This window comes from Canis lupus, chromosome 25, assembly GCF_003254725.2.
Source record: "Canis lupus dingo isolate Sandy chromosome 25, ASM325472v2, whole genome shotgun sequence".
Classification (NCBI taxonomy): Eukaryota; Metazoa; Chordata; class Mammalia; order Carnivora; family Canidae; genus Canis; species Canis lupus.
In genome coordinates this window covers 45286915-45313852 of record NC_064267.1, presented here as the reverse complement: position 1 = coordinate 45313852, position 26938 = coordinate 45286915, and the positions used below count along the sequence as shown (strand labels likewise).

General features: G+C 45.4%; 1 protein-coding gene across 6 annotated transcripts in view; it reads right to left on the bottom strand.

The window, feature by feature from the left end:
* Positions 1 to 26938, bottom strand: part of LOC112669926 (UDP-glucuronosyltransferase 1A1-like) — a 146054-nt gene that overhangs the window by 21750 nt on the left and 97366 nt on the right. The window contains exons 1-2 of one of the 6 annotated variants that reach the window (XM_049101183.1): positions 8810 to 9361; positions 3388 to 3766 (exon numbers count right to left, since the gene is read on the bottom strand). The exons of 2 other annotated variants lie outside the window; for them this stretch is intronic. In XM_049101183.1, the coding sequence (XP_048957140.1) occupies positions 3388 to 3766; positions 8810 to 9294 (864 nt within the window). In that variant the 5' untranslated portion in view covers positions 9295 to 9361. Of the gene's footprint in view, positions 1 to 3387; positions 4276 to 8430; positions 9362 to 18069; positions 19049 to 26938 lie in introns of those variants that run through there. 3 more of the 6 variants (XM_025463501.3, XM_049101182.1, XM_025463499.3) reach the window with 3 other exon arrangements.

The window sequence follows — 26938 nt, the reverse complement described above, 5'->3', positions numbered from 1 at the left end:
GCCTACTGCTCCCCCTGCTTGTACTCTCTCTTTCTGTCAAATAAATAAATAAAATCTTAAAAAAAAAAGTCGAGTGCTTAACTGACTGAGCCACCCCTGTGCCCCTCACCCATCATAAATCTTAAAGAAGAAAGGAGCAAAAATATGAAAGACTTATATATTGATCTTTCATACTTGGAAAAAGTTTCCATAAACTAGTTAAAGAAGTCACATCTCAGGGTAAACCAAACCAAACAAGAGTGACAAGATCTCAAAGTAAAAAAGAAATTTAGTGGAACAAAAGTGGGAACAGTGCACCTATCACATAAAACACTTGAGAATTTCAGTGTAAATTATCTTTCATGTACCAAAGAAATTGGCACAAACATCTAAAGGTCTTCAGATGACATACTTTGTCCTGCTGGGCACCTTTTAAATAATGATAATAGAAAATATTTATTGTGTGCTCATTGTGACAATAGTGAGGCTGTCCACCAGCCCATTCAGCTAGAAAAATGGGAGGAAAAATTTGAACCAGTGTGCTTAACTCCAAAGAATATATTCACAGAAAAACTAAAAGATGTAGTCACTACGGAAAATAGTATGGTGGTTTCTCAAAAAGTTAAAAATAGAAATACTTTATGATATAGCAATTGCACTACTAGGTATTTACCCAAAGAATACAAAAGTACTAGTTGGAAGGGATACACACACCCTGTTTATAGCAGCAGCATCTACAATAGCCAAATTATGGAAAGAGCCCAAATGTCCATCAAAAGAATGGGTGGTTAAAAAAAAATAATAAGTTAATGGATAAAGATGTGGTATAGGAACAGCTGGGTGGCTCAGTCAGTTAAGCATCCAACTCTTAATTCCGGCTAAGGTCATGATCTCAGGGGCATGGAATTGAGCCCCACATAGGGTTCCATGCTGGGCATGGAGCCTGCTTGAGGTTCTCTTACCTTCTTTCTGCACCTCTCCTCCTCCCCACCCCTGCAGACACTCTCTCTGTCCCTCTCTCTCTCAAAAAAAAAAAAAAAAATGCAATATATATTTAGATATATAATGGAATTTTGCTCAGTCATAGGAAGGAATGAAATCTTGCCATTTGCAACATATGGATGGAGCTGACTTATTTAGCTATAATGCTAGTTAAATAAGTCAGTCAAAGAAAGACACATACCATATGATCTTACTTGTATGTGGAATTTAAGAAACAAAACAAACATGGGGGAAGAAAAAGAAAAATCAAGAAACATACTCAATACAGAGAACAAACTGGTGGTTATGTGAGGGGTGGTGGGTGGAGGGATGGGAGAACTAGGAGATGGGGATGAAGGAGCCCACTTGTTGGGGATGAGCACCAGGTGTTTTATGGAAGTCCTGAACCACTAAATTCTACACCTGAAACTAATATTATACTATATGTTAATTAACTGGAATTTAAAAATTTTTTTAAAATATTTTTTTAAGATTTTATTTATTTATTCATGAGAGACAGTAAGAGAGAGAGGGGGAGGGGCAGAGACACAGGCAGAGGGAGAAGCAGGCTCCATGCAGGGAGCTCGACATGGGACTCGATCCCAGGTTGCCAGGATCACACCCTGGGCCAAGGGCAACTAAATCACTGAGCCACCCAGGCTGCCCTAAAAAAAATTTTAAAGCAAAAAACCAACAATGACTTCTTTTTTTTTTTTTTTCTTGTTTTGTGTGGTGTATATGCAAAGCAACAAATGTTGGATTGTTTGGTTTTTGTTGTTTTTTTTTATGATAGAGAGAGAGAAAGAGGCAAAGACATAGGCAGAGGGAGAAGCAGGCTCCATGCACTGGGAGCCCGATGTGGGATTCGATCCCGGGTCTCCAGGATCGTGCCCTGGGCCAAAGGCAGGCGCCAAACCGCTGTGCCACCCAGGGATTCCCCAACAATGACTTCTTAAATGCCTTTCTATTTTTCAACTTTTAAAAATCTATTAAGTATATATATATTTTTTATAAGTGAATAAATGCATTATGTGAGGGAAAAAGAAAGCCAAGTAGGATAAATCCCTTTTGGTATCGGCAAAAACAGAAATGACATTAGAGTCCTGTGCAATAATATATACATAAAAAGAGCTGCAGGAATAAGAATACAAAAACTATGAAAAGATCTAAAGTCATGGAAGTTAACATAAACGAAGTGAATATGGCATAAATGGTAAAAAAAAAAAAAAAAAAAAAGGCTAACTCAGTGAACTAAGAAACAAATAGCTCCCATGAGTCCTACTTCAATTAAACCCAAATATCTAGGATTAATGTAAGTTGCCTGTGAAACTATTAGTAAAGCAGTAGTTCCTAACATGGAAATGTGGGGTGGGGTGGGCTTGGTGATGCAGTCACCCCTCTGAACATCCCCTTCCCCTTTTAGATGTTCATCACTGCCCACCCCCTTCACTGGGTTTATGCCCTCAAAGCTTGATCTCCATCCTAGTCCCTCCCACCGTCCTCTAATGACTTCAGCATCACAAGTAAAAGACCTAGCCAACCTGCAGTCCAACTCTGATTGTGCCCATGCCATACACCAGATCTCAACCCCGGGTCAGAAAACTAGTCAGCACAGCTCCACCTCTGAAAAGCTGAACTCCTTTCTTTTTCTTATGGATCGCACGGACCCCTTCTTCTCTTATCTGCATTGTCTCGCTCCCACATTATTTACTCAAGTTCTCTGACACTTCTACTTCCTTGTGGAGGTTAGGTCCCCTGTGATCAGATCACACTCTAATTCTTTCCAAGACAGGGCCACTAAAAGCTATCATGTTAACAAACTCAATCTGCAGTTCCTTTTTCCTTCTATTGAATAAGCAAAAACTCCTGACGGGAGTCACCTGAGCAGATCATGGGTTAAGTGGTTAAACATTTGCCTTCCGCTCAGGTCGAAATCACAGGGTCCTGGGATCCAGCCCTGCATCGGGCTCCCTGCTCAGCAAGGAGCCTGTTTCTCCCTCTGCCCCTTACCATACTCATAATCGCTCTCTCTCGCTCTCTCTCTCAAGTAGATAAATACAATCTTAAAAAACATACACACACACACACACACACAACAATTCCTGATAGATCGGCTCACAAATCAGCATCCCTGTTCCTGCACAAAGAAACTTGCACAAACATGAAGACAGTGCATTTCCAAAAGGACAGTGTTGGTTGCTCATGCCAGAGCTGGTTCAGCCCAGCACAGACTCTCACCTCTACCTCTCATTTCTCTTGGTGACGATTGCAAACATTTACAACACTAGTGGAAGTACTTTAATATTTATCTTACCAAACTGTCAGCAGAAGGAGATGAAGAAATCACAGAACGACTGGTAGACAAAAAAGGAGCTGGAAGTAAACTTCCACCTGTAAAACTGATCGCACATAGGATCCAATACAAACCTGAGACAATGGCTTCCTGTTGGCACAGTTTATGCCTCCAATGAAGAACATGTTGGGCATGATTGGCCTGGGGTAGTCCAGAACAAAGTCCCCTCTGAACAGCCACACAGATCCAGAGCTGAGGATGTCCTCCAGGGATACCTCTCGCTGAAGAAGCTCAGAGGCAAGGCTTGCATAAGGAGTGAAAGAAAAGTGGCAAAAGTACTTCAGGGCCAGGGGGTAGAGCATGTTCTTGACCCTTTGCAGGAACGTCATGTGGTCTGAATTCCTTGTTAATAATCTGGGAATATATGAGGAAGGGTTTGGGCACTGCGTGCTCTCAGATTCTAAATCACATGGAATGTTCCGCAAAAAAAACACAGAGGGAAGGGACAGGTACCTAGCCAGTATTGCCCCACAGGGATAAACAGGATCAGTTAAAAGCACATCAAAGTAACTGGCATTCAGGTGCCTGATCAGGTTCTTGTTATGCATCAGCGACTCACAAGATCTTTGAAAAATCAAAGTAGCAGTTTTCAAACCTTCCATAGTTTTCAAAAATGTTTTTAGAAAAGACATCCTTTGAAAAACCAGGTAACTCTGGCCCAACATAAAGTTATCAAATTCTTCCTGGGTGTAAGGTGTGGCATAGGTTGTCAGGGTGAAAAAATCCTCTTCTTTGATATGCATATTCGACTCTGGGGAAACCACCACCATCTGGTGGCCTCTGGCATGGAGCTTCTGCACAGCCTTCTTCATGCTAAGCCAGTGGCTGCCATCCATAGGCACCACCAGTACCCTCCCACCTTCAACCCAGCGTCCAACACACAGGATGAGCAACAGCCCCGTGAGCACTGGCAGGGGAGCCAGGAACCCTGCAGCCATGTCTGTAGAAGCCCAAAGCACCGGCTTTGCAGATCAGGCTATTTCTCCTACATTTATTTTCTTTGACTTTATCTTATCACTAAGCCACTTCGCAGGGCAGGTAACTGGCAGGCAGCATGCCCTCCTTGTGTTAATCATTAGACTAGACCTGTCCCACTCTTCCACCACTGGCCCCACTCTTCTGCTTCCACGCAAGGAGAAATCAATCCCCCTTATCTAGGAAATATCTCACCTGCCTCTATGCTCTCTCCAGGGAACATTCTAATTGTCTCTGTTGCCTTCTATCCAATTCCCAAAACAGGGCTGTGGATGCCCAATTCACTGGATCTCCTCCTAGTTCCTGGTTTGTCCTGTGCCAAGAGCTGTGACTGAGCTCTGGGGAGTCACCAATGCCCCAGCCTCAAGCATAACCTCTCTGTGGGATGGAAACTTAGCTGCAAACTGTTGAAGCGCTTTCCTCTCGTTTGTGGGGAACATGGAACACACCCAGAAAAATATATAACACTGCTAAGGCAGCTTTCTCTAAACAGGGAGGGGGACACTAGCTCTTAGGTTTTGCTCCTTTTCCACACCAGGACATCTCTTGCAATGGTCAGGAAAGAATCTACTTGAAGCGCCTGTCAAATAAGGAAATACCGTGAAGGATCCTGCAGTGCACATGTGAACACACGGCAAGAGTTGTTGAGCATTCCATACTTACTTCTCAGAATAAGATCTTTTGTTATCTAAAGCATATATGGGCAAGATAACCCTTATGGATGACATAAGGGACCAGAGAGCACCCTCCCCCCGGAGCCTGGTCACCTTGGAACAAGGAGAGCTGTCACAAAGCCTCCAATCAGGCCCTGACTCCACTCCTCTTCTCCTGTCTCCTGCTACCTTGTTTAGGGACTGGGGTCTTTCACTAATAACTTCCTGGCCCTCCTTCCCATGAAAACCACCCATTTCATACAAGGCCTCAGAGCTCCCCTCTGCTTCCTAGATGGGATGCTGCTCAGTTCATGAATCCCTAATAAGGCCACTTGATCTGCAAATTTACAGGTTGGACTTTCGTTCTTTAACAACACTAAGATATCAATCTAGATAGAATAAATAAAGAGACTGCAACATGCTGGATGGGAAGATTTCACTTTGTAATGCTCCTGATTTTGTCCCCAGTGAAGCAATAGATTCATTTCATAAGCATGAAAGCCAAACAAAATCTCACTGGGATTTTTAACATGACCAAACAACGTTTTCAAAATCACCTAGAAGCCTTTGGGGCTTCTGCTAATACAGGAGTAGCTCCTCTCAGTCGCTGGTCCCACAGATAATGATTATAAACTCTTGCAAAATGTTTTTCTAAATAATGCTGTCTGAAGGCCTTGGGCAGCAAACAAATGAGGGCAGAAATGGAAGAGACAAAGGGGACAGGATGATGGCACAGGACCTCAAGGGTAACCAGGAGGGAGGGTAGAGGTTCCTTACACTTCTTAGCAGCCACCTCTCCTACCTCTAGCCCCACCCACTGCACAGCTTCTCCCTATTAACAGGGAGATTGTCTTAATGCCATTGTACCCACGTGGCCAGGAAATGGCCAGCACCTCAGTCAATCCACTACTCATCATCGGGTTTCACCCCCTTCCAGAGCTTGGACCAAAGTTCAAGGGGCATTCTCCTTCTGTGGTCTCTATCATGGGGTCCAACCCATACCTTGTTGATCCACCTTGAAGCCACCAGACCAGTGGGCATCGCACATCCTTCTGCAACCTCAGCCCTCTTCCAACCTTGTCATTCAGGCTTTAGCCTCTAGTTGAATTTCAGTGGTCTGCTGACCTGCCCCCCACAGCAGCTGGCCCAGCACACAGACATCTGTTTCCACTCTCTGCCACAGGCTGCCCTGAGCAGCCCCGCCAACACGCCCATCGAACCAGCCAGTGTTTTCATGTGTCCCCATACTCACATGGCAGTCCATAAGCATCTGATATAGGTGCCCCTCATCCTATAAAAATGGCTAGTTCACCAATTGTTGGCTCACAAACTGGCCACTGGATATGGAGGCAAGGACACACTGAAAACAAGGCAGGCTGATCTGGATGGGTGGTGGCAGGGGTCAGAAGCAAGGGATGTTCCTCACAAGGCTTGTCTTGAATGGCCACAAGACCAGTAGATCTCTGCCCCTGCCTGCCAAATCTAGAAGGCTATATAGACACATTAACTGGGTTCACTTATGTATACCATCTGGATAGTATACTGTCCACAACACCTGACTCTCTCAAGGCCACATCTTGGAAACCAGTCCAACTGAAAGAATGGTGGGCAAAACATACATTCCGAGGACTCCTCCTTCCGAGGAGGAGTTGAGAAGCCTCCAAATGCCTGGAACCAGCCCCCTTGTAAACCTGCATCAACATCCTCACAATAACTCCCTCCAACACTCAACAACATCAACAGAAATAGTTTTTTAAAATACACAAGGGATCAGAATAGATTACTGTTGAAGAAGATAGAAGAACAGTCAACAAGCCTATGAAAATATACTCAACATCAATAGTCACTAAGGAAATGCAAATAAAAATAAGATATCACTTCTTGCCACCTAGGGTGGCTATAATAAAAAGTAACTGAAAACAACTGTTAAACAAAACCTTTACAGAAATGCTCATAGCAGGAGGATAGACAACGGCAAAGAGTAGAAACCCATCAACTGGTAATAGAAATGTTGTCCATCAGCAGGGGTGCCTGGCTCAATCCGTCAGAAGAACATGCGACTCTTAGCTCAGGGTCGTGAGTTTGAGCCCCACATCGAGTGCAGAGTTTACTTCAATAAGACTTTAAAGAAAATGTCTGTCAACTGATAAATGTACAAACAGTGGTCCATCCACAGAAAGGAATATTATTTAGCCATAAAGACATGAGGTATCAGGGCACCTGCATGGCTCAGTCACTTAAGCATCTCACTCCATTTTGGCTCAGGTCCTGGTCTCAGGTCCCAGGATCGAACCTCGCTTCAGGCTCCGTACTCAGTGAAGAGTCTGCTCAAGGACTCTACTCTCTCTCTCACTCTTTCCCTCTGTCCCTCGTTCCACAAATAAATAAATCTTTAAAAAAGAAATTAAGTACCAACATGTGTTATTATATGGATGAACTTGAACATTAAACTAAGTAAAGGAGCCAGATACAAAAGGCCACATCCTGTATGATTTCATTTCCATCAAATCGCCAGAATAGGCAAATCTATAGACAGAAAACAGATTCGTGGTTGCCAGGAGTTGGGGAGGTTAGAATCAGAGTGACTACTTAGAAAAGCACGTGCATGTCCTTTTGGGGTGATAAGAATGTTCTGAAACTAGATAATGGTGATGATGTACATCACGGGTGTATCAATCACCACTGGAGAGCACACTTTAAAATGGTCAGTTTTACTTTATGTGTATTTTATCACAATAAAACAAAGGGAGCAGGCACTCTGAACAACAATCTGGCCATTCCTCAAAGGTTTATCACACAACCCAGATATTCCACTCCTCAGTACATATGCAAGAGATTGGAACATATGTCCGCATAAAACTTGCACAGGAATGTTCACAGCTGCAGTATTCACAATGGCCAAGAAACAGTAAAAACACAAAAGTCGATCGACTGATGAGTAGGTACATGAAGTGTGGTATATCCATAGAAGGAAATATTATTAAGCAATAAAAACAATACTACAACCTGGATGAATCCGGAAGTATCATGCTATATTTAAAAAGCCTGTTAGGGCAGCCCGGGTGGCTCAGCGGTTTCACTGCCCTCAGCCCAGGGCCTGATCCTGGAGTCCCGGGATCGAGTCCCATGTTGGGCTCCCTGCACGGACCCTGCTACTCCCTCTGCCTATATCTCTGCCTCTCTCTGTGTCTCTCATGAATAAATAAATTTTAAAAAAGAAAGAAAGGAAAGTCTTGTTTGACCATGCTGACGCTTGTTGATCTCATCACAGACCTGCACCCCTGCCTCTCAATTCTCTTTGTGACCATTGCAAACCTTTAATGCATGAGTGGAAGTACTTTAACACTTATTTCACAGAACTCACAGGAGAACAAGAGGTAGAAGACATCTCAGAAAGACTGGCAGATAAGTAAGCACCTGGAAGTAAGCTTTAAAAAAACATAAGTGTTCCACCTGGAACACTAATCGCACATAGGATGCAATACAGACCTGAGACAATGGCTTCCTGTTGGCACAGTTTATGCCTCCAATGAAGAACATGTTGGGCATGATTGGCCTGGGGTAGTCCAGAACAAAGTCCCCTCTGAACAGCCACACAGATCCCGAGCTGAGGATGTCCACCAGGGATACCTCTCGCTGAAGAAGCTCAGAGGCAAGGCTTGCATAAGGAGTGAAAGAAACGTGGCAAATGTACTTCAGAGCCAGGGGGTAGAGCATGTTCTTGACCCTTTGCAGGAACGTCATGTGGTCTGAATTCCTTGTTAATAATCTGGGAATATATGAGGAAGGGTTTGGGCACTGTGTGCCCTCAGAATCTAAATCACATGGAATGTTCCGCAAAAAAAACACAGAGGGAAGGGACAGGTACCTAGCCAGTATTGCCCCACAGGGATAAACAGGATCAGTTAAAAGCACATCAAAGGAACTGGCATTCAGGTGCCTGATCAGGTTCTTGTTATGCATCAGCGACTCACAAGATCTTTGAAAAATCAAAGCAGCAGCTTTTAAAGCTTCCATAGTTTTCAAAAATGTTTTTAGAAAAGGCATTCTTTCAAAAACCAGGTAACTCTGGCCCAACAGGATGCGATCAAATTCTTCCTGGGTGTAAGGTGTGGCATAGGTTGTCAGGGTGAAAAAATCCTCTTCTTTGATATGCATATTCGACTCTGGGGAAACCACCACCATCTGGTGGCCTCTGGCATGGAGCTTCTGCACAGCCTTCTTCATGCTAAGCCAGTGGCTGCCATCCATAGGCACCACCAGTACCTTCCCACCTTCAACCCAGCGTCCAACACACAGGATGAGCAACAGCCCCGTGAGCACTGGCAGGGGAGCCAGGAACCCTGCAGCCATGTCTGTAGAAGCCCAAAGCAGCCGGCTTTGCAGATCAGGCTATGCCTCCTACATTTATTTTCTTTGACTTTACCTTATCACTGAGCCACTTCGCAGGGCAGGTAACTGGCAGGCAGCATGCCCTCCTTGTGTTAATCATTACAGACTAGACCTGTCCCACTCTTCCACCACTGGCCCCACTCTCTGCTTCCACACAAGGAGAAATCAATCCCCCTTATCTAGGAAACATCTCACCTGCCTCTGTGCTCTCTCCAGAGAACATTCTAATTGACTCTGTTGCCTTCTATCCAATTCCCAAAACAGGGCTGTGGATGCCCAATTCACTGGATCTCCTCCTAGTTCCTGGTTTGTCCTGTGCCAAGAGCTGTGACTGAGCTCTGGGGAGTCACCAATGCCCCAGCCTCAAGCATAACCTCTCTGTGGGATGGAAACTTAGCTGCAAACTGTTGAAGCGCTTTCCTCTCGTTTGTGGGGAACATGGAACACACCCAGAAAAATATATAACACTGCTAAGGCAGCTTTCTCTAAACAGGGAGGGGGACACTAGCTCTTAGGTTTTGCTCCTTTTCCACACCAGGACATCTCTTGCAATGGTCAGGAAAGAATCTACTTGAAGCGCCTGTCAAATAAGGAAATACCGTGAAGGATCCTGCAGTGCACATGTGAACACACGGCAAGAGTTGTTGAGCATTCCATACTTACTTCTCAGAATAAGATCTTTTGTTATCTAAAGCATATATGGGCAAGATAACCCTTATGGATGACATAAGGGACCAGAGAGCACCCTCCCCCCGGAGCCTGGTCACCTTGGAACAAGGAGAGCTGTCACAAAGCCTCCAATCAGGCCCTGACTCCACTCCTCTTCTCCTGTCTCCTGCTACCTTGTTTAGGGACTGGGGTCTTTCACTAATAACTTCCTGGCCCTCCTTCCCATGAAAACCACCCATTTCATACAAGGCCTCAGAGCTCCCCTCTGCTTCCTAGATGGGATGCTGCTCAGTTCATGAATCCCTAATAAGGCCACTTGATCTGCAAATTTACAGGTTGGACTTTCGTTCTTTAACAACACTAAGATATCAATCTAGATAGAATAAATAAAGAGACTGCAACATGCTGGATGGGAAGATTTCACTTTGTAATGCTCCTGATTTTGTCCCCAGTGAAGCAATAGATTCATTTCATAAGCATGAAAGCCAAACAAAATCTCACTGGGATTTTTAACATGACCAAACAACGTTTTCAAAATCACCTAGAAGCCTTTGGGGCTTCTGCTAATACAGGAGTAGCTCCTCTCAGTCGCTGGTCCCACAGATAATGATTATAAACTCTTGCAAAATGTTTTTCTAAATAATGCTGTCTGAAGGCCTTGGGCAGCAAACAAATGAGGGCAGAAATGGAAGAGACAAAGAGGACAGGATGATGGCACAGGACCTCAAGGGTAACCAGGAGGGAGGGTAGAGGTTCCTTACTCTTCTTAGCAGCCACCTCTCCTACCTCTAGCCCCACCCACTGCACAGCTTCTCCCTATTAACAGGGAGATTGTCTTAATGCCATTGTACCCACGTGGCCAGGAAATGGCCAGCACCTCAGTCAATCCACTACTCATCATCGGGTTTCACCCCCTTCCAGAGCTTGGACCAAAGTTCAAGGGGCATTCTCCTTCTGTGGTCTCTATCATGGGGTCCAACCCATACCTTGTTGATCCGCCTCGAAGCCACCAGACCAGTGGGCATCGCACATCCTTCTGCAACCTCAGCCCTCTTCCAACCTTGTCATTCAGGCTTTAGCCTCTAGTTGAATTTCAGTGGTCTGCTGACCTGCCCCCCACAGCAGCTGGCCCAGCACACAGACATCTGTTTCCACTCTCTGCCACAGGCTGCCCTGAGCAGCCCCGCCAACACGCCCATCGAACCAGCCAGTGTTTTCATGTGTCCCCATACTCACATGGCAGTCCATAAGCATCTGATATAGGTGCCCCTCATCCTATAAAAATGGCTAGTTCACCAATTGTTGGCTCACAAACTGGCCACTGGATATGGAGGCAAGGGCACACTGAAAACAAGGCAGGCTGATCTGGATGGGTGGTGGCAGGGGTCAGAAGCAAGGGATGTTCCTCACAAGGCTTGTCTTGAATGGCCACAAGACCAGTAGATCTCTGCCCCTGCCTGCCAAATCTAGAAGGCTATATAGACACATTAACTGGGTTCGCTTATGTATACCATCTGGATAGTATACTGTCCACAACACCTGACTCTCTCAAGGCCACATCTTGGAAACCAGTCCAACTGAAAGAATGGTGGGCAAAACATACATTCCGAGGACTCCTCCTTCCGAGGAGGAGTTGAGAAGCCTCCAAATGCCTGGAACCAGCCCCCTTGTAAACCTGCATCAACATCCTCACAATAACTCCCTCCAACACTCAACAACATCAACAGAAATAGTTTTTTAAAATACACAAGGGATCAGAATAGATTACTGTTGAAGAAGATAGAAGAACAGTCAACAAGCCTATGAAAATATACTCAACATCAATAGTCACTAAGGAAATGCAAATAAAAATAAGATATCACTTCTTGCCACCTAGGGTGGCTATAATAAAAAGGAACTGAAAACAACTGTTAAACAAAACCTTTACAGAAATGCTTATAGCAGGAGGATAGACAACGGCAAAGAGTAGAAACCCATCAACTGGTAATAGAAATGTCTGTCCATCAGCAGGGGTGCCTGGCTCAATCCGTCAGAAGAACATGCGACTCTTAGCTCAGGGTCGTGAGTTTGAGCCCCACATCGAGTGCAGAGATTACTTCAATAAGACTTTAAAGAAAATGTCTGTCAACTGATAAATGTACAAACAGTGGTCCATCAACAGAAAGGAATATTATTTAGCCATAAAGACATGAGGTATCAGGGCACCTGCATGGCTCAGTCACTTAAGCATCTCACTCCATTTTGGCTCAGGTCCTGGTCTCGGGTCCCAGGATCGAACCTCGCTTCAGGCTCCGTACTCAGTGAAGAGTCTGCTTAACGACTCTACTCTCTCTCTCACTCTTTCCTTCTATCCCTCCCTCCACAAATAGATAAATCTTTAAAAAATAAATTAAGTACCAACATGTGTTATTATATGGAGAACCTTGAAACATTAAGCTAAGTAAAGAAGCCAGATACAAAAGGCCACATCCTGTATGATTTCATTTCCATCAAATCGCCAGAATAGGCAAATCTATAGACAGAAAACAGATTCGTGGTTGCCAGGGGCTGGGGAGGGTAGAATCAGAGTGACTACTTAGAAAGGCACGTGCATGTCCTTTTGGTGTGATAAGAATGTTCTGAAACTAGATAATGGTGATGATGTACATCACGGGTGTATCAAGCACCACTGGAGAGCACACTTTAAAATGGTGAGTTTTACTTTATGTGTATTTTATCACAATAAAACAAAGGAGCAGGCACTCTGAACAACAATGCAGCCGTTCCTCAAAGGTTTATCACAGAACCCAGCAATTCCGCTCCTCAGTACATATGCAAGAGATTGGAACATATGTCCGCATAAAACTTGTACAGGAATGTTCACAGCTGCAGTATTCATAATGGCCAAGAAATAGAAAAAACACAAAAGTCCTCAACTGATGAGTAGGTACATGAAGTGTGGTATATCTATAGAAGGAAATATTATTCAGCAATAAAAAAACAATACCACAATCTGGATGAATCCTGAAAATATTCTGCTATATTTAAAAAGCCTGTCGAGGGGCACCTGGGTGCTCAGCCACCTGGGTGGCTCAGTGGCTGAGTGTCTGACTTCGGCTCTGATCATGTTTCTGGGGTCCTGGGATTGAGTTTGCATCACGCTCCTACTGGTATGCTGCTCCTCCCTCTGCCTATATCTCTGCCTCTCTCCTTGCATCTCTCATGAATAAATAAAATCTTTTTAAATAAATAATTAAATAAAAATACAAAGGCCAGCCACATATTCTGTGATCCCATTTGTTTGAGATGATCTGAATAGGGAAATCCATAAAGACCGAAGAGTATTTCAGTGGTTGGCAGGGGCTGTAGAGTGACTACTCACTGGGCAGGGGTTTTTTAGGGGTGATTGCAAACATTTCAAAACCAATTGTGGTGATGGTTGCTCAGAATATGCTAAAAACCATCGAACTGTAAACCTTCCTAGAATGAATTGTATGATCTATGACTTATATCTCAGGAATGTTGTTTGTTTTTTAAACCCGTTTAATCTCATTCTCTTAGAATTACACAAATCAATCAACCAAGGTTGAAATTTTTCAGATACTCATGTAGGATACTTTTTTAAAAAGGCTGACTCATGCTAGCATTGTGCTACTCTGGATAATTATTAACAGAAAAAATACTATCAAAATGTTCTACATGTCCAATCAGTCATAAATACAAACACATTTCAAAATCCTTTTTGAAAGAAAAGCAAACCACAAAAAGTATTGTAGACATTGACCTTAATTATGTACTTTAAAAAGTACCTATTAAGAATGACTTGGCATTTTGGCGTTTTGTTGCTTTGACTTGACTGGAATTCAGTCCTCAGATCAACCAAAAAACGTGGAAGCCCCAGCTTGGGTGACTATTGCTTGTAGAGACCCCTGAAGGGAGACCACATGGCTCAGGGAATGGGCAGAGGATTCTTGTGGCCCCCCATCACTCAGCTATGGTCCTGGGTAGAAGTCACTGATACTCACATGGAACTGATTTAGATCACCAGTATTTCTCAACTTCAGCACTATTGGGGAACAGATAATTAATTCTTTGTTAGGAGTGGGTGGGTCGCTATGTCTTGTGCTTTGTAGGACTTTTACCAGCATCCCTGGCTTCTATCTACTACATGTCAGTTTCACCCCCTAATTGTGACACCAAAAATGTCTCCAAAAGTTGCCCTCTAGGGGTGCAAAATTTCCCGTTTGAGAAATGCTATCTAGATGATTCCAGAAGGGGACACCCGGGAACAAAAGAGCTAGTCCTTGGGAATTGGGATCTAGCTTTCTGCGAAAACATTCCCCCTAAGATGCTGCAAGAAAGCCAAGCTGTTTGTATCAGCTCAGTCAGCATTGCACAAAGGTCCAGAGAAGGGAGGGCCAGAGACCATGGCTTCCCTACTAGTCTATCAGGCAGGCACCTCCACATGCTGCCCAAGTCATCCTCAAACAGCCCTGTGAGGAGCAAGGCACATGATCTCCACCCCATTCTGAGATAAGAAGACTGAAATCTAAGGTCACTTGGCCAGGAGGAAGCTCTTCAAATCTGCTGACTCATTGTCCAACCTCATTTCTTCCCTTCATGAGTCTGCTACGCTCCAGGTCTTATATCTTTGGAAAATGAGTGCTGGGCAAACATGTGGCCTTGGGATGGGAGAGTGACAAGGAGGTGGGTTCTCATCCTGCCTCATCTCCTCGCTGCACCCCGTGGCCTTAGGCAGCTCATCTGTCTTGCCTGGTAACTTTGGTTTGCTCGTGTACAGGAGAATAGGACTCTCTCTTGCATGGGGGGGGCTCTGTCCTGTTATTCCAGCCTAAAGAAGCCTGTCCTACGTGTGTTGCATTTGTGGTTTTCAAAATTCTCCAATGAACTCCATCTTGCCTGCCCCAAACCCTGACCTTTAGAGTGTTCCCATTTCACAGATGGAGACATGAACAATGCCAGAGATAAGCCACCTGCCTCAGCCACAAAGCTGGGCTTGAATCCAAGTCTTATCACTTTTACTCCACCAACATAAGGGGGACGAGGGTGGAATCTCTGGAGCCAATGGGGAGGGAAAGCTAGCCCTTTTCCACCCAGGTATAAGCTAGGGCTGGGCTCTGATGCATTCCCTCCCACAGAGCAGCCTGGGCAGAGAGGTGGTGCTGTTATGGGAGCCTGAGCTCCCTGGGTTTGTGTAGCCCCTAAAAGGGAGATTGGAAACCTGTTCCTGAAGCTTTGAGCAGTTCTCTGCTTTGCAATTGGAAGAGACTGGGATTTACCCCTGAAATCCTTTGTTCTAAGAAAAACACTTCAATGGCCCTTCTAATAGTGAAATGTAACACCAAACTCTCTTCTAAAATGGAGATGTTGGAGGGCACCTGGGTGGCTCAGTCGGTAGAGCATCCTACTTTTGATCTCAGGGGCTTGAGTCTGAGCTCCATATTGAGTGTAGAGATCTCTTAAATTAATAAAACTTTTTTTTTTAATTTAATGGAGATATTGGAAACCTAAGGAAAAGAAGTTAGCCATGGGACAGATGAGTCTCAACTCAGGGTTGGAGAGGAGGCCTTGGGTTCAGGACATCTGGGGTCTCCCATTGGGAACCAGGCACCTGAGCAGCTTCTCCAAGAGCATCTTGGGCCAAACCAACCAGGGAACCCTCTGAGGTCCCCAGTCCTTTCCTAGGCAGAGGAGGCAGGAGGAGCCGTAGTCAGTCACGCTACCTTGGGCATTGGGGAGTGATCTCATGCTCTGTCATACATGCAAGCCTGGGAGCACACAAGTTACCCTGAGAATAAGCACACCTCCCCAGATGGTGAATCATAGCATTATTTATGCAGAGTGTTCACAAAGCTCTGGTTTTCAAAAGGCTCTGCACAGTAGCAGAAGCATAATAAGAAACTTAATTATACTGGTTTTATAATTAAGCCCATAGCTACTTATAAAACGTGCTTGCTGACTTGCTCAGCAAAATTGAATTTCATTGCTTATAGTCTGAATTTCTTGGATTATTTCTGAAGCCAAATATGTCTCCAAACTTAAATGGACACTTGTATTGTGGTTAGTATTACCTGATAAAGTTATTTGCCTACTAAGGAGTATGCGGGGTTTTTTGTTGATGGTGGTTTGTTTTCAGCTATAAATTAGGCCTTTGTTTTTCCTGATCTATGATGTATCTTCTTTTTTTTAAGCAATTTTTTTCGATGAAGTCACATAACATCATCAACGATATTAAAGCGAACAGTTCAGAGGCATTTAGTACACTCACCATGTGGTGCAACCACCACATCTACATGATTCCAAAACATTTCCATCATTGCAAAATACACTTTTTTTTCCCAGAGTGTTGAAATGGTTAGATCATTTAAGCCAAAAAAAAACTCTGATTTTGATCACTTTAATTTTCAATATACAAATACAAGTTGATAATTATATACTGTGTAATACAGAATGTTCTCTGTGGTAATATTTGGGTAATAGCTGAGAATCCCATGTAAATTCATGATGCTCAAAAAACACATTCCCTACAGTCTGGTTTTCAATATGACTACATGCAATTCTTTTTGCAAAAATGCGATTGTTTCCTTCTTATGCCATATATTTCTTATGATATTTTTGCTTATTGACTGACTACTGGGTTAAAAGTCCCTGGCATGTGGGATTTGCATTCTGTGCCCCATGCTTCCTGGAACCAGTCTGATTATGCCCATTGCCCCTGCTCCTACCAGCTCCTATAGGCATGGCCAATTGTGCAACGTGCCAACAAAGAAATTGGCAGATATTCAAGAAGAGGGATAAGGGTCTTTGGGACCTGCTTGGGATTTTCTTTCTGATGAAAAATGCATTGAAAAAGAGAATTCTGCTGGGAAAGTGTGATCTGAAGCCTTTCAGAGGTATAAATACAAATACAAAAACCTCACAAGTTTTTAATTTCCAAAGGAACTCTGGGCTCTCTTCCCATATGTCAGGAAGGCATCTAAAACCATTTGCCTTAGTTCAGAGGTCAACATACTTTTTCTGTAAAGGGTCAGGTAGTGAGTCACATACATCTCCATCCCGTATTCTTTGTGGTTGCTGTTTTTAACATTCCTTTAAAAATATAAAAACCAGGGGGATCCCTGGATGGCTCAGTGGTTTAATGCCTGCCTTTGGCCCAGGGCCTGATCCTGGAGACCAGGGATCGAGTCCCACATCAGGCTCCCTGCATGGAACCTGCTTCTCCCTCTGTCTATGTCTCTGTCTCTGTCTCTCTCTGTGTGCATGTCTCTCATAAATAAAAAAATAAAATATTTTAAAAAAAACTTAAAAAAAAAATAAAATAAATAAAAACCATTCTTAGCTCTGGGCAGATTTGGTCCACTGGCTATTGTTTGCTGATCTCTGGTTCAGGACCCCGGGAAAAAGCATGGTACCTAAGTGGGAGAATGGGTTTCCACCTGGACTGTCCTTACAGCTCTGTGTCCTCCTAGTCAAGCCCTCACCTGTTTCCTCAATGGGTGGGTGTAGGATTAGATTGGAAATTTCCAAGGCTCCTTCTATGCTCCATGACTGTCCTCAGATGACCCAGCTAAAGGTACCTCCTCTTGTTGTCAGGCATACACCCTGTCTTCCCCCAAAGCCTCAGCTTCATTCAGAACCTCAGCCTTGGGGCACCTGGGTGGCTCAGTGGTTGAGTACCTGCCTTTGGTTCAGGTCGTGATCTTGGGTTCCTGGGATTGAGTCCCATATCAGGCTTCCCTAGGGAGCCTGCTTCTCCCTCTGCCTGTGTCTCTGCCTCCTCTCAGTGTCTCTCATGAATGAATGAATGAATGAATGAATAAATAAATAAATAAATAAATAAATAAATAAGTAAATAAAATCTTTAAAAAGAAGAAAAGAAAAAGAACCTCGACCTCATACCCCCACCACGCCCCTCTACTCTGATCCTGGCATCTCCTCATTGAGGAAGCCCTCCCAAGTGAGAGTTGGCTCAAAGAGCCAAGTGATGAGAGAAGACTGAGCACATCAGAATAATATCTGCCCATGAAGAAACAGAGCAACCAAAAAAAAAAAAAAAAAACCACTAACCTGAGGCAGGACTCCCTTCATCTTGCAGTTGGTCCCTCCAATGAAAACCATGTTGGGCATGACTGGTCTGGGATACTCAAACACAAAGTCATATCTTAACAGCCAAATGGAGCCGTTCCGATACAAGGTGGGTAAGTGCACATCTCTCTTGAGGATATTGGATGCAAGGTCTTCGTACTTTGAATACAGACAGTAGAACAGGTAGGTCTCCAGGTAATTAACGAGGTAGTTGCCCACCCGTTGGGGAAATGTCATCTTGTCTGAGAACTGAGTATAGCACCTGGGAATGTAGGACACAGGGTTTGGGCTCCTGCTGATAGTATGCTCCAGGGAGCATGGGAAGCCCCTGAAGAGGTACACGGAGGGCAGGCCCAGGTACTCGGCCAGGATCACCCCACAGGGCAGAGCTGGGTCTGTGAAAAGGGCATCGAACTTGCTCTGCCTGAGGACACTGAGCGTGGCCGAGTCCTCCAGAAGGCTCTGGCAGTTGGTGAAGTACATGTCAATAACAATCATGCTATTTCTGTACTCCATCTGAGCAGCGTTCAGGAGCCATCTCTCAGCAAAGTGATTCTTTCCAAAAGAGCGGTAGCGGTTCTCCAACTCTTCCTGGCCAAATGGCACTGAGTAGATTTGTCTCGTGTAGTGTTTGGATTCCTTCAGAAGCAAATTGACTTCTGGCACCAGCACCACAATGTCATGCCCCTTCTCACTGAGGAGCTCAACTATGTTCTCCATACTGAGCCAGTGGCTTCCGTCCTGAGGGACCACCAGAAGCTTGTCACCTACAGCCTCCCCCCAGAGCATTAGGAAGAACACCTTTTGAAACAAATGAAGGAGGCGAGCCATCTGGGGGAGAGGACAGGTAGCCGCGAGAATCAACAGTTTCTCTCTCTAAATAATTCTCGGGACTCCTGGCTATTTTCCCTAAACTAACTAGTTCTCTTCACAGCCCCTGCCTACCTCACCTTGCTCTGAATTTTGCCCTTTGTTTTAAAAGAACCTAAATTAATATTTAACCATTTTTATACACATAGCCATCTCGAGCCAATGAGGTCCCTTATCAGCTTTCGGCTGAGCTTTTGGGTTTATCTTTCTCTTTTTCTCCACCGTTCTGTCTCTCCACCCCAAACTCAGTCACATTTTGAGGACAGCTTGGGAGGCCCCTGGAGGCTGGCGGCAGTCCCCTGCCCTGAGCTTCCTGGATCCCCTGCATGGTCACGATGCCCGCAGACGAATAGCTCTTAGCACGTCGCCACTTCCTCGACGTATCTCAGAAAGCATGTGTCAACAGATGCCAAATTCAAGACTTGAAACAACACGATGGAGCTGGCGACTCCACACTCCGGTGATCTGGTTACCACAGCGATAGCTGGATTAAAAGGTGGGCAGCATGAAGCTGAAGGGGCAGAGGGGAGTCCGATCTAGCTCCCCGCTTCTCTTGGGTCAACCACTGTTACTGGGAGTTTCCTGTTCCATCAGAAGCCAGACTCTAATCCTGAAGATAGTCACTCTAACACCAAATTCCCACATTGACTGTAATTAAAAGCAAAGATTCTGGAGTCAGCCTAGCCCTTCCAAGCTGTGCAACCCCCACCGCTCTCTACCTGAACTCCCCATCCCTCAAACAGGGGTCGCGTCTGTACCTCCCCCTGCCCGGGGTGGGAGGGGAGGGTGTGAGATTAGTGAGTCAATCTGTAACCTGTGGGTGCCCAGGATAGGTCCCACCGAGAGGCTCCCTCTGGCTGTCATCAGGCAGCCGGGATCTATATGCTACAGACTAAGAGGCACCCTGGTGATTGGAAAGTAGCCCCTAAGAAGTCTCAACAAGTGAAAGAACCAATTCTGCACTGTAAACACAAGAGTATAGGAGGAATAAAGTGCGAGAGAAGAGGAGGTGGAAAAATCAAAAGGGAAGGAAATGTAGAAACATCAAACAATGCGAAGGCTTCAGATGCCAAAGCATTTAACGGTAGCAACTGACCAGCCTGTACCCAGAACAAAAAGGAGGCTCTAACATCAGGACCTCTGACACCTACAGAACACTTTCTGGTTTGCAGAACAGTTTCCCATTGTCTCGGTCCTAGGGTCTCTGCAACAAAGTATCACACAGTGGCTGGCCCAACAAGGGAAATTTCTTCCCATAGTTCTGGAGGCCAGAGTCTGAGGCCAAGACATCAGCAGAGTTGAATCATTCTGGAGGTTCTGAGGCAGCATCTGTTCCTCTCTCCTAGCTTCTGGTGGTTTGCCGGTGATCTTTGGCATTACAGGGGGTAGACAGGCATCACTTCAGCTCTACCTTCACGTTCACCCTTCGCCCTGTGTATGTCTTTCCAGGGACACGAGTTAACCCATAGCACCCATCTATCATCTCACCTAATTCAAACCCCAAAGTACAGGTCTGATTATCCTTGCACGGGGAGAAACTGAGCTTGCCACCTATGGAAAGGGCATTTTTAGGGAACTTCCGCAGCTCAAAAGGAAGTACAGAATTGGCCCCTTCTAGATCCGCCATTCCCAAACCTTTACCGTCTCAGGCCTCCTTAACACTCTTAGCAATGATAGAAGACCCTAGAAAACTTTTGTTTGTGTGGGTCATGTCTACTCAGATGAACCGTTTTAGAAACTGAAATCAACACATATAAAAAGGAACTTCCTCATACATTTACGGTAACAAGACTAAACCCAAGACAAGTTAACATGACTGACAACTTTAGGGAAAAAGTACTATATTTCCCCAAACAAACAAAAAATTAGTCGGAGGCAGAACACTGTTTTACACGTTCTGCAAGCAAGCCCCTTTAATGTCTGACTTTGTCCATGACGGAGGGACTCTGCTACCCACCTCCGCACTATGCCTTTGCAATACCATGTGTCACGGTGCCTTTGGAAGACTCCACAGTACCATGGTGAGAAGATGAAGTAGAAAAAGCAAGTAACATCTCAGCAGTATTATGAAATCGTTTGACTTCAGGGATCCCCTGAAAGGCCCTCAGGAATCCCCCCATTTCTACACTTTGAGAATCACTGTTCTAGATCAGGGGATTTTTTTTTCAAAGGCAATTGTGCCAGTGAGCGCCCAGATAGAAGACTAAACAAATGGGCCTGGAGTCCCCTTCCAGCCCTGCCACCTGTCAGCCTGGGACATGACCCATCTCCTGACTCTCAGGTTACTCAACTGAGATCCAGAGAGAAGATCATGTTTCTCCTGCCTGATATACCACATGATTGAGGGAGGTCCAAGAGGGTGATAGATGTGGATATGGGGCTGTGCAAGTGAAAGGTGGTTCCTGGCTAGAACAGACTCGCCCACAGCTAGTCACGCACAACTGAACTGTCACACAAGGTCTTGTCATAACCCATGCCCAATGACTCTGGAGGCATGCTGGGATCTTGGAAAGCAGGAGGAGCCTGAGGAGTGGCATGGAAGGGATTATCTCAAGCACAGGGCTGGCCCCGGGAATTTGCAGCCAAGATGCAAATTCATTGCAACCTCCTACAGGGAGGGACACCAGCAGGATTTCCATTCACAATGATCAGAGCCAAGAGGAGGGCAGCATTCTGGTTTGAGTCCATTTAGATCACAATAAGACCCCAAGATGGTTACAAAGTGAGCACAGAGCAGGTCCATCCCTCCAGGGCAGGGATGAATTAAACAGGTCCTTTCTAAGAGCAGTACATGGGGAGGCAGAAAGACTTACACAAATATGTAGACATAGGAGAAGCCAGGTGTGCTATAAACTTCAACTGCTTCACACCAGACCCCCATTCTGCTGAGGACCTTGGCCTGGGCTCTTCCTAGCAAAGTCTTGCTCTGGTCTTTGTGTTGTTAAACAAGAAGCCTGGGAGAAGCACATGACTTCCAGGGGATGGGGGGAGCGGGTGGTCCATTCTCATTCCTAGCAGGCCCACAATACATTGGGGAAAGGAGATGAAGGAAAGGAACTAACCTCACTTTGCAAAACATCACTAGAGAGATGTCTTGCAAATTAAGAGAGCTTTAGAAAACATTTCTAGGGGATCCCTGGGTGGCTCAGCAGTTTAGCGCCTGCCTTCGGCCCAGGGCATGATCCTGGCTCCCTGCATGGAGCCTGCTTCTCCTTCTGTCTCTCTCTCTCTCTGTCTGTCTGTCTGTCTGTGTGTGTGTGTGTGTGTGTGTCTCATGAATAAATAAAATCTTAAAAAAAAAAAAAAGAAAACATTTCTAATCCTCCTTCTGAGATTGGGCTATTTGGGCTATTCCTAAGAATGGTGTGTGTGTGTGTGTGTGTGTGTGTGTGTGTGTGTGTGTGTGAATCCAGTGGGTCTGTCAGTCCCAGTGGTTGCAGAGATCCTAAACATAAGCTGTTAGGACCTGCCCTGGGCATGTGGAGCTTGACCTGTCTTCAGGCATCATGAAGAGTCTGGGCAAAGGCCAGTCTCTTCTCGGGGATTCCTGCAGACCCCCTTGGGACATGGCCATGTATTAGTGGGGAGAAGGAGGTAGATCCTGGGATTTCCCAAAAAGTCAGTGGAGGACACCTGGCATTTTGCATAGAGGGGGAATCATAGGTGTGCATGGAGGTGATGACATAATAGGAGCAGGAGGTGTTTAGAAAGGTTGGCCCTCCAATCACCCACAACCTATGATAACGGAGCCTGGACCTACAAGATTTAAAAGCATCTGAAAAGTGCTTGGGACCTGAATAAAGGACATTTGTTAAATGCAGAGTACAAAAAATGGCACAATCAAATTAATAAATGTTTTATTAAATAACTACACAAATATGTCTATGTCTGAATGGTCCGCTATGGTTCAGCTCATCAAGTGATGCAACGGCGTATGTAATGTGGGATCCTGGGGCAGTTTAATCCATTGGGTAGGCTGCAGAAATCAGTGCTCTGTGCTCTGTGCTCTGGGCCCAGGTCCTAGTGCAAGTCCAACATGGTCAAGTCTGGATCATCCATGGCTGGGACATGGCAGTCCAGAGAAGGATGGCTTACCTGGCCAGACATCCCCAATGGGCACTTGTCCTACTGTAAGGACTGTGTCTATCCCCACTCAGGGAGGTTTGCATTGACATGGGTGGTGGTTCCAGAAGCCTGGAGCAGTGAGGAGTGTCATGGCCACTAGCCATGACAAAGGGACTACTTAAAGGACATAGTCAATAAGATTTACTAGAGTAAAGAGACCCACAAACACAGGGTAAAGGGGGAAGAACATGCCCGGGTTCCAAACATTAAAGACCTTGCGCTATGAGGCTTCGTGTCTCACCTGCTCCTCTGCTTGGCACACCCTTCCCCAACTTCACCCAAGATTACTCCTCCTCAGCCTGCAAGTCTGCTATTATCAGTTCTCCTTAAACTCTTTCCTTGGGATGCCTGGGTGGCTCAGTGATTGAGCATCTGCCTTTGACTCAGGTTGTGATGCTGGGGTCCTGGGGTTGAGTCCCAAATTTGCCTCCATGGAGCCTCCTTCTCCCTCTGCCTGTGTCTCTGCCTCTCTCTCTCTCTCTCTCTCTCTCTCTGTCTGTCTCTCATGAATAAATAAATAAATAAATAAACCCTTTACTTTTGGGGGTACCTGGGTGGTGCAGTTGGTTGAGCATCCAACTCTTGATTTCAGCTCTGGTCAAGATCTCAGGGTCATGAGGCCTCAGGATCAGGCTTTATGCTCAGTGGGGAGTCTGCTTGAAAGTCTCTCTCTCTCTCTCTCTCTCTCTCCCTTTGCCTCTCCCACTCATCCTAACTCTTTCTCTCTCTCTCTTTCTCTAAAGTAAATAAATAAATCCTTAAAAAAAAACCTTCCTTTTCCTTCAAAGTATGTTTCATGATTTGTAATTGATGAACATCTGCCTCCCCTACTGGACAGCAAGGCTCACACACAGTTATTTGTTCAATGACAGACCTTTTGTGATAGTTAAATAATCAAAAAAGAAGGAAGGAGGCACCTGCCTGTTTGTCTGTAACAACACAAAGCAAACAAATGCCATGTCCACTGAGTGATTAGAAACCATGTGATGTAAGTCAAGATCACCCTCAGTAAATTTCCCTGCATCTAATATTCCCTAGAGACCAGGGGCATGATGTTCTCTGAGAAGTTTCAAGTCTACACAGGGAGGCAGTCGAGCAAGGTTAGGCACCTGGGCTCCAACATCAGAAGGTCCGGGCTCAGGTTCGTGTGTACCTGAATGTTCACAGCAGCATTGCTCATCATGGCCATCAAATAGAAACAACCCAAATGTCCAGACACTGATGAATGAGCAAAATGTGAGGTCCATACAAGGGAATAGTATTCGGCCATAAAAAGAAACGAAGTACTGCTTTTGTGCTATAAAACAGATGAATCTTGAAAACAAAGTGAAAGAAGCCAATCACAGAGGTCCACATACTGGGTGATTCTGTTTCCATGAAATGTTCAGAATAGGCAAATCCATGAAGACAGAAGGCAGGTGAGTGGTTTCTAGGGGCTGGAGGGATGGCAGTGACTGCCAGTGGGCAGGGGCTTTCATTTGAGGGCAACGAAATGGCCTGGAATGAATGATGATGGTTGCTCATACCTTGAAAATACTAAAGACCACCTAACTGCACCTTTTTTAAACTCACAAACTTTATGATACATGAATTGTATCTCAATTAAAAGAGAAAAAGAACATCTGTCTGTGTTCAAGTCCTGGCTTCCTTGCATTTTAGAGATGTGACCATGGGCAGGCCTCTTAACCTCTCTCTGCCTCAGTTTCATTATCTGTGTGTGGAATGGGGCTGCTAGTAATATTAACATTCCTTAGCTTTTGGTATATTTAATTTGCAAACTCTCCCTAAGGGGATAGTCCACCCATCAGAGGGTTAAGTTAATTCATGAAAGCCTCCCAACAAGAGGGGATTATTGATATCTGATCACGTGCCTAATATCATGGAGGTTGGAAATGATCTGTGCCCCAGCCAATTATGGCTATCACCAATTCTTTACCGCATCCCATGCACTGTTGCATTTAGTCTGGAAAAGAGCTCTGCGTGGTGGTACTACGTTATCCCTATTTCACCCACTTAGGAACTCCGGTTGCTGCTACGTGAAAGAGCTGGTGTGTTTATGAACCCAGGCTGGGATGGCTCCAGAGCTCATGCTCAAACCCTATAATATACGTCCTCCAAGTCCTCCGGCGTCTAAACCAGGACTGGAGGTTCAGCTTTACTGCTTCCTTATTAACCCCCCACAGCCTCCAGGCATGAGCCGGCCCGTGCACATCCTTCCTTTCGGAGCCCTGGTGGCAGGGCTCAAGGTGAGGAGATGACACAGAGAGGAAAGACATGGGTGGGAAAGAAGATGGAGAAGAGGAACAGAATAGAGAGGAAAAGTAAAAAGGGTGGAGGAGATGGCAAAGGAGAAATGTTATGCAGAGGGATTTTCTGAAATCTAGAGTCGGTTCTATGCGCTTATCAGCTGAGATCATCTTGCTCCTCATGGTCTAGATGACACACCCTGCCAAGAGTCCCAGGCTCTCCCCCTAAACTTCTGACTCCTGAGTGAAGCTCTTGCTGATTCCTGGTCTTCTCTTCTCTGTCTTCCAGATATCCTTTTATTTCAAATCAAACAAAGGACCCAGCCCCTTGATGCCACCCCCAAAGCAATTCTCAATGCCAGGCTGTTTCTCAAAGCAAAACTTTCATGAAGGTCAAGGGTCCCTAAGGAGGGAGCTGTATCAATGCAGCACAGAGATAACAACTTACAAGCACAGGTAGACTCTCTTGTTCCTAAAAGTCCTCCCAGCCACTGGCAATTTCTCACTTACCAGGTGGCTCCCCAAGGTGACCAATCTGCTCTGCCCTCCTCCCTCACAATGGGAGGCCTCGAAGAGTAGATGCGAATTTTTGGAAAGCGGTTTGACAGAAACATAAAACACAGGCCAGCATTTCCACCTGTTCTGTCCTGCAAGGTGCTTTGTGCTCCTAACAGGAGGGTAAAATCCACAGGCTAAGGAGTCTGACTCGGGACGCCTGCCTTTCTTCCTCTTTCAACAATCTCCCAAGGCCTCGATCCTTCAGCACCAGCACCGAGGGACAGGGCAACGGAAAAGCCAGATGTGGTTCCTGCCCTCGTGGAGCTGATAGCACACAGGAGTATAACAGACACCACACAGTGTTGTTGAAGACTTCATTAATTGCCATTGTGGTAAGTGCTGGAAGGAAAGGTGATAGCAGGCCTGAGGCCCGGCGGAACGTGGTGGGTGAGAGACCAGAAGCACGCAGTGTGGCTGGAACAGGAACAGGGGAAAAGACGCAATGGAGGGGTGGGCGGAGGCTAGATGGCACAAAGCTTCGTCAACTGTGCCAACCATGCCCTGGGGGCCCAAGTCCAAACCAAAAGATCATTGGCTCACACTTGTCCAGTCTGACCCAGGCTTGGTCACCCGGTCTTGGGTCCCTCAGGACCGCCAGGAAGCCTAAGCAGACACACGACAATGTGACTCTCCACTCGAAGAGCCAGGTACCTTCCGGCATGATGCAATACGAAGTACACCGCACTGTGGATGAAGTGTGCCTGTCAAACAGTGGAACCTGGATCCGTCAAACCCACACCGCCTTCCAGTTTCCAAGAACAGCTTCCACACTGCCGCCAGAGAGCAATGACACAGACTGGAAGAGGGAGTATCCTCCAGGACACCTGACCCAGTTAACTACAAAAAGGTACAGCCGTTATGAAAGGGGAGGGAACTGTTACAGATTAATGGAGTGTTAGAAGAAATGATGCAACATGGGAAGCGTGTTTGTATTCTGTTCAAACAAACCAGCTGCTGAAAGACATCATTTCCCTTTTTAAGAAAATTGTGGTCAAATTCACATGACATGAAATTCATCATAATCATTTTGAAGCATACAATTTGGTAGCATT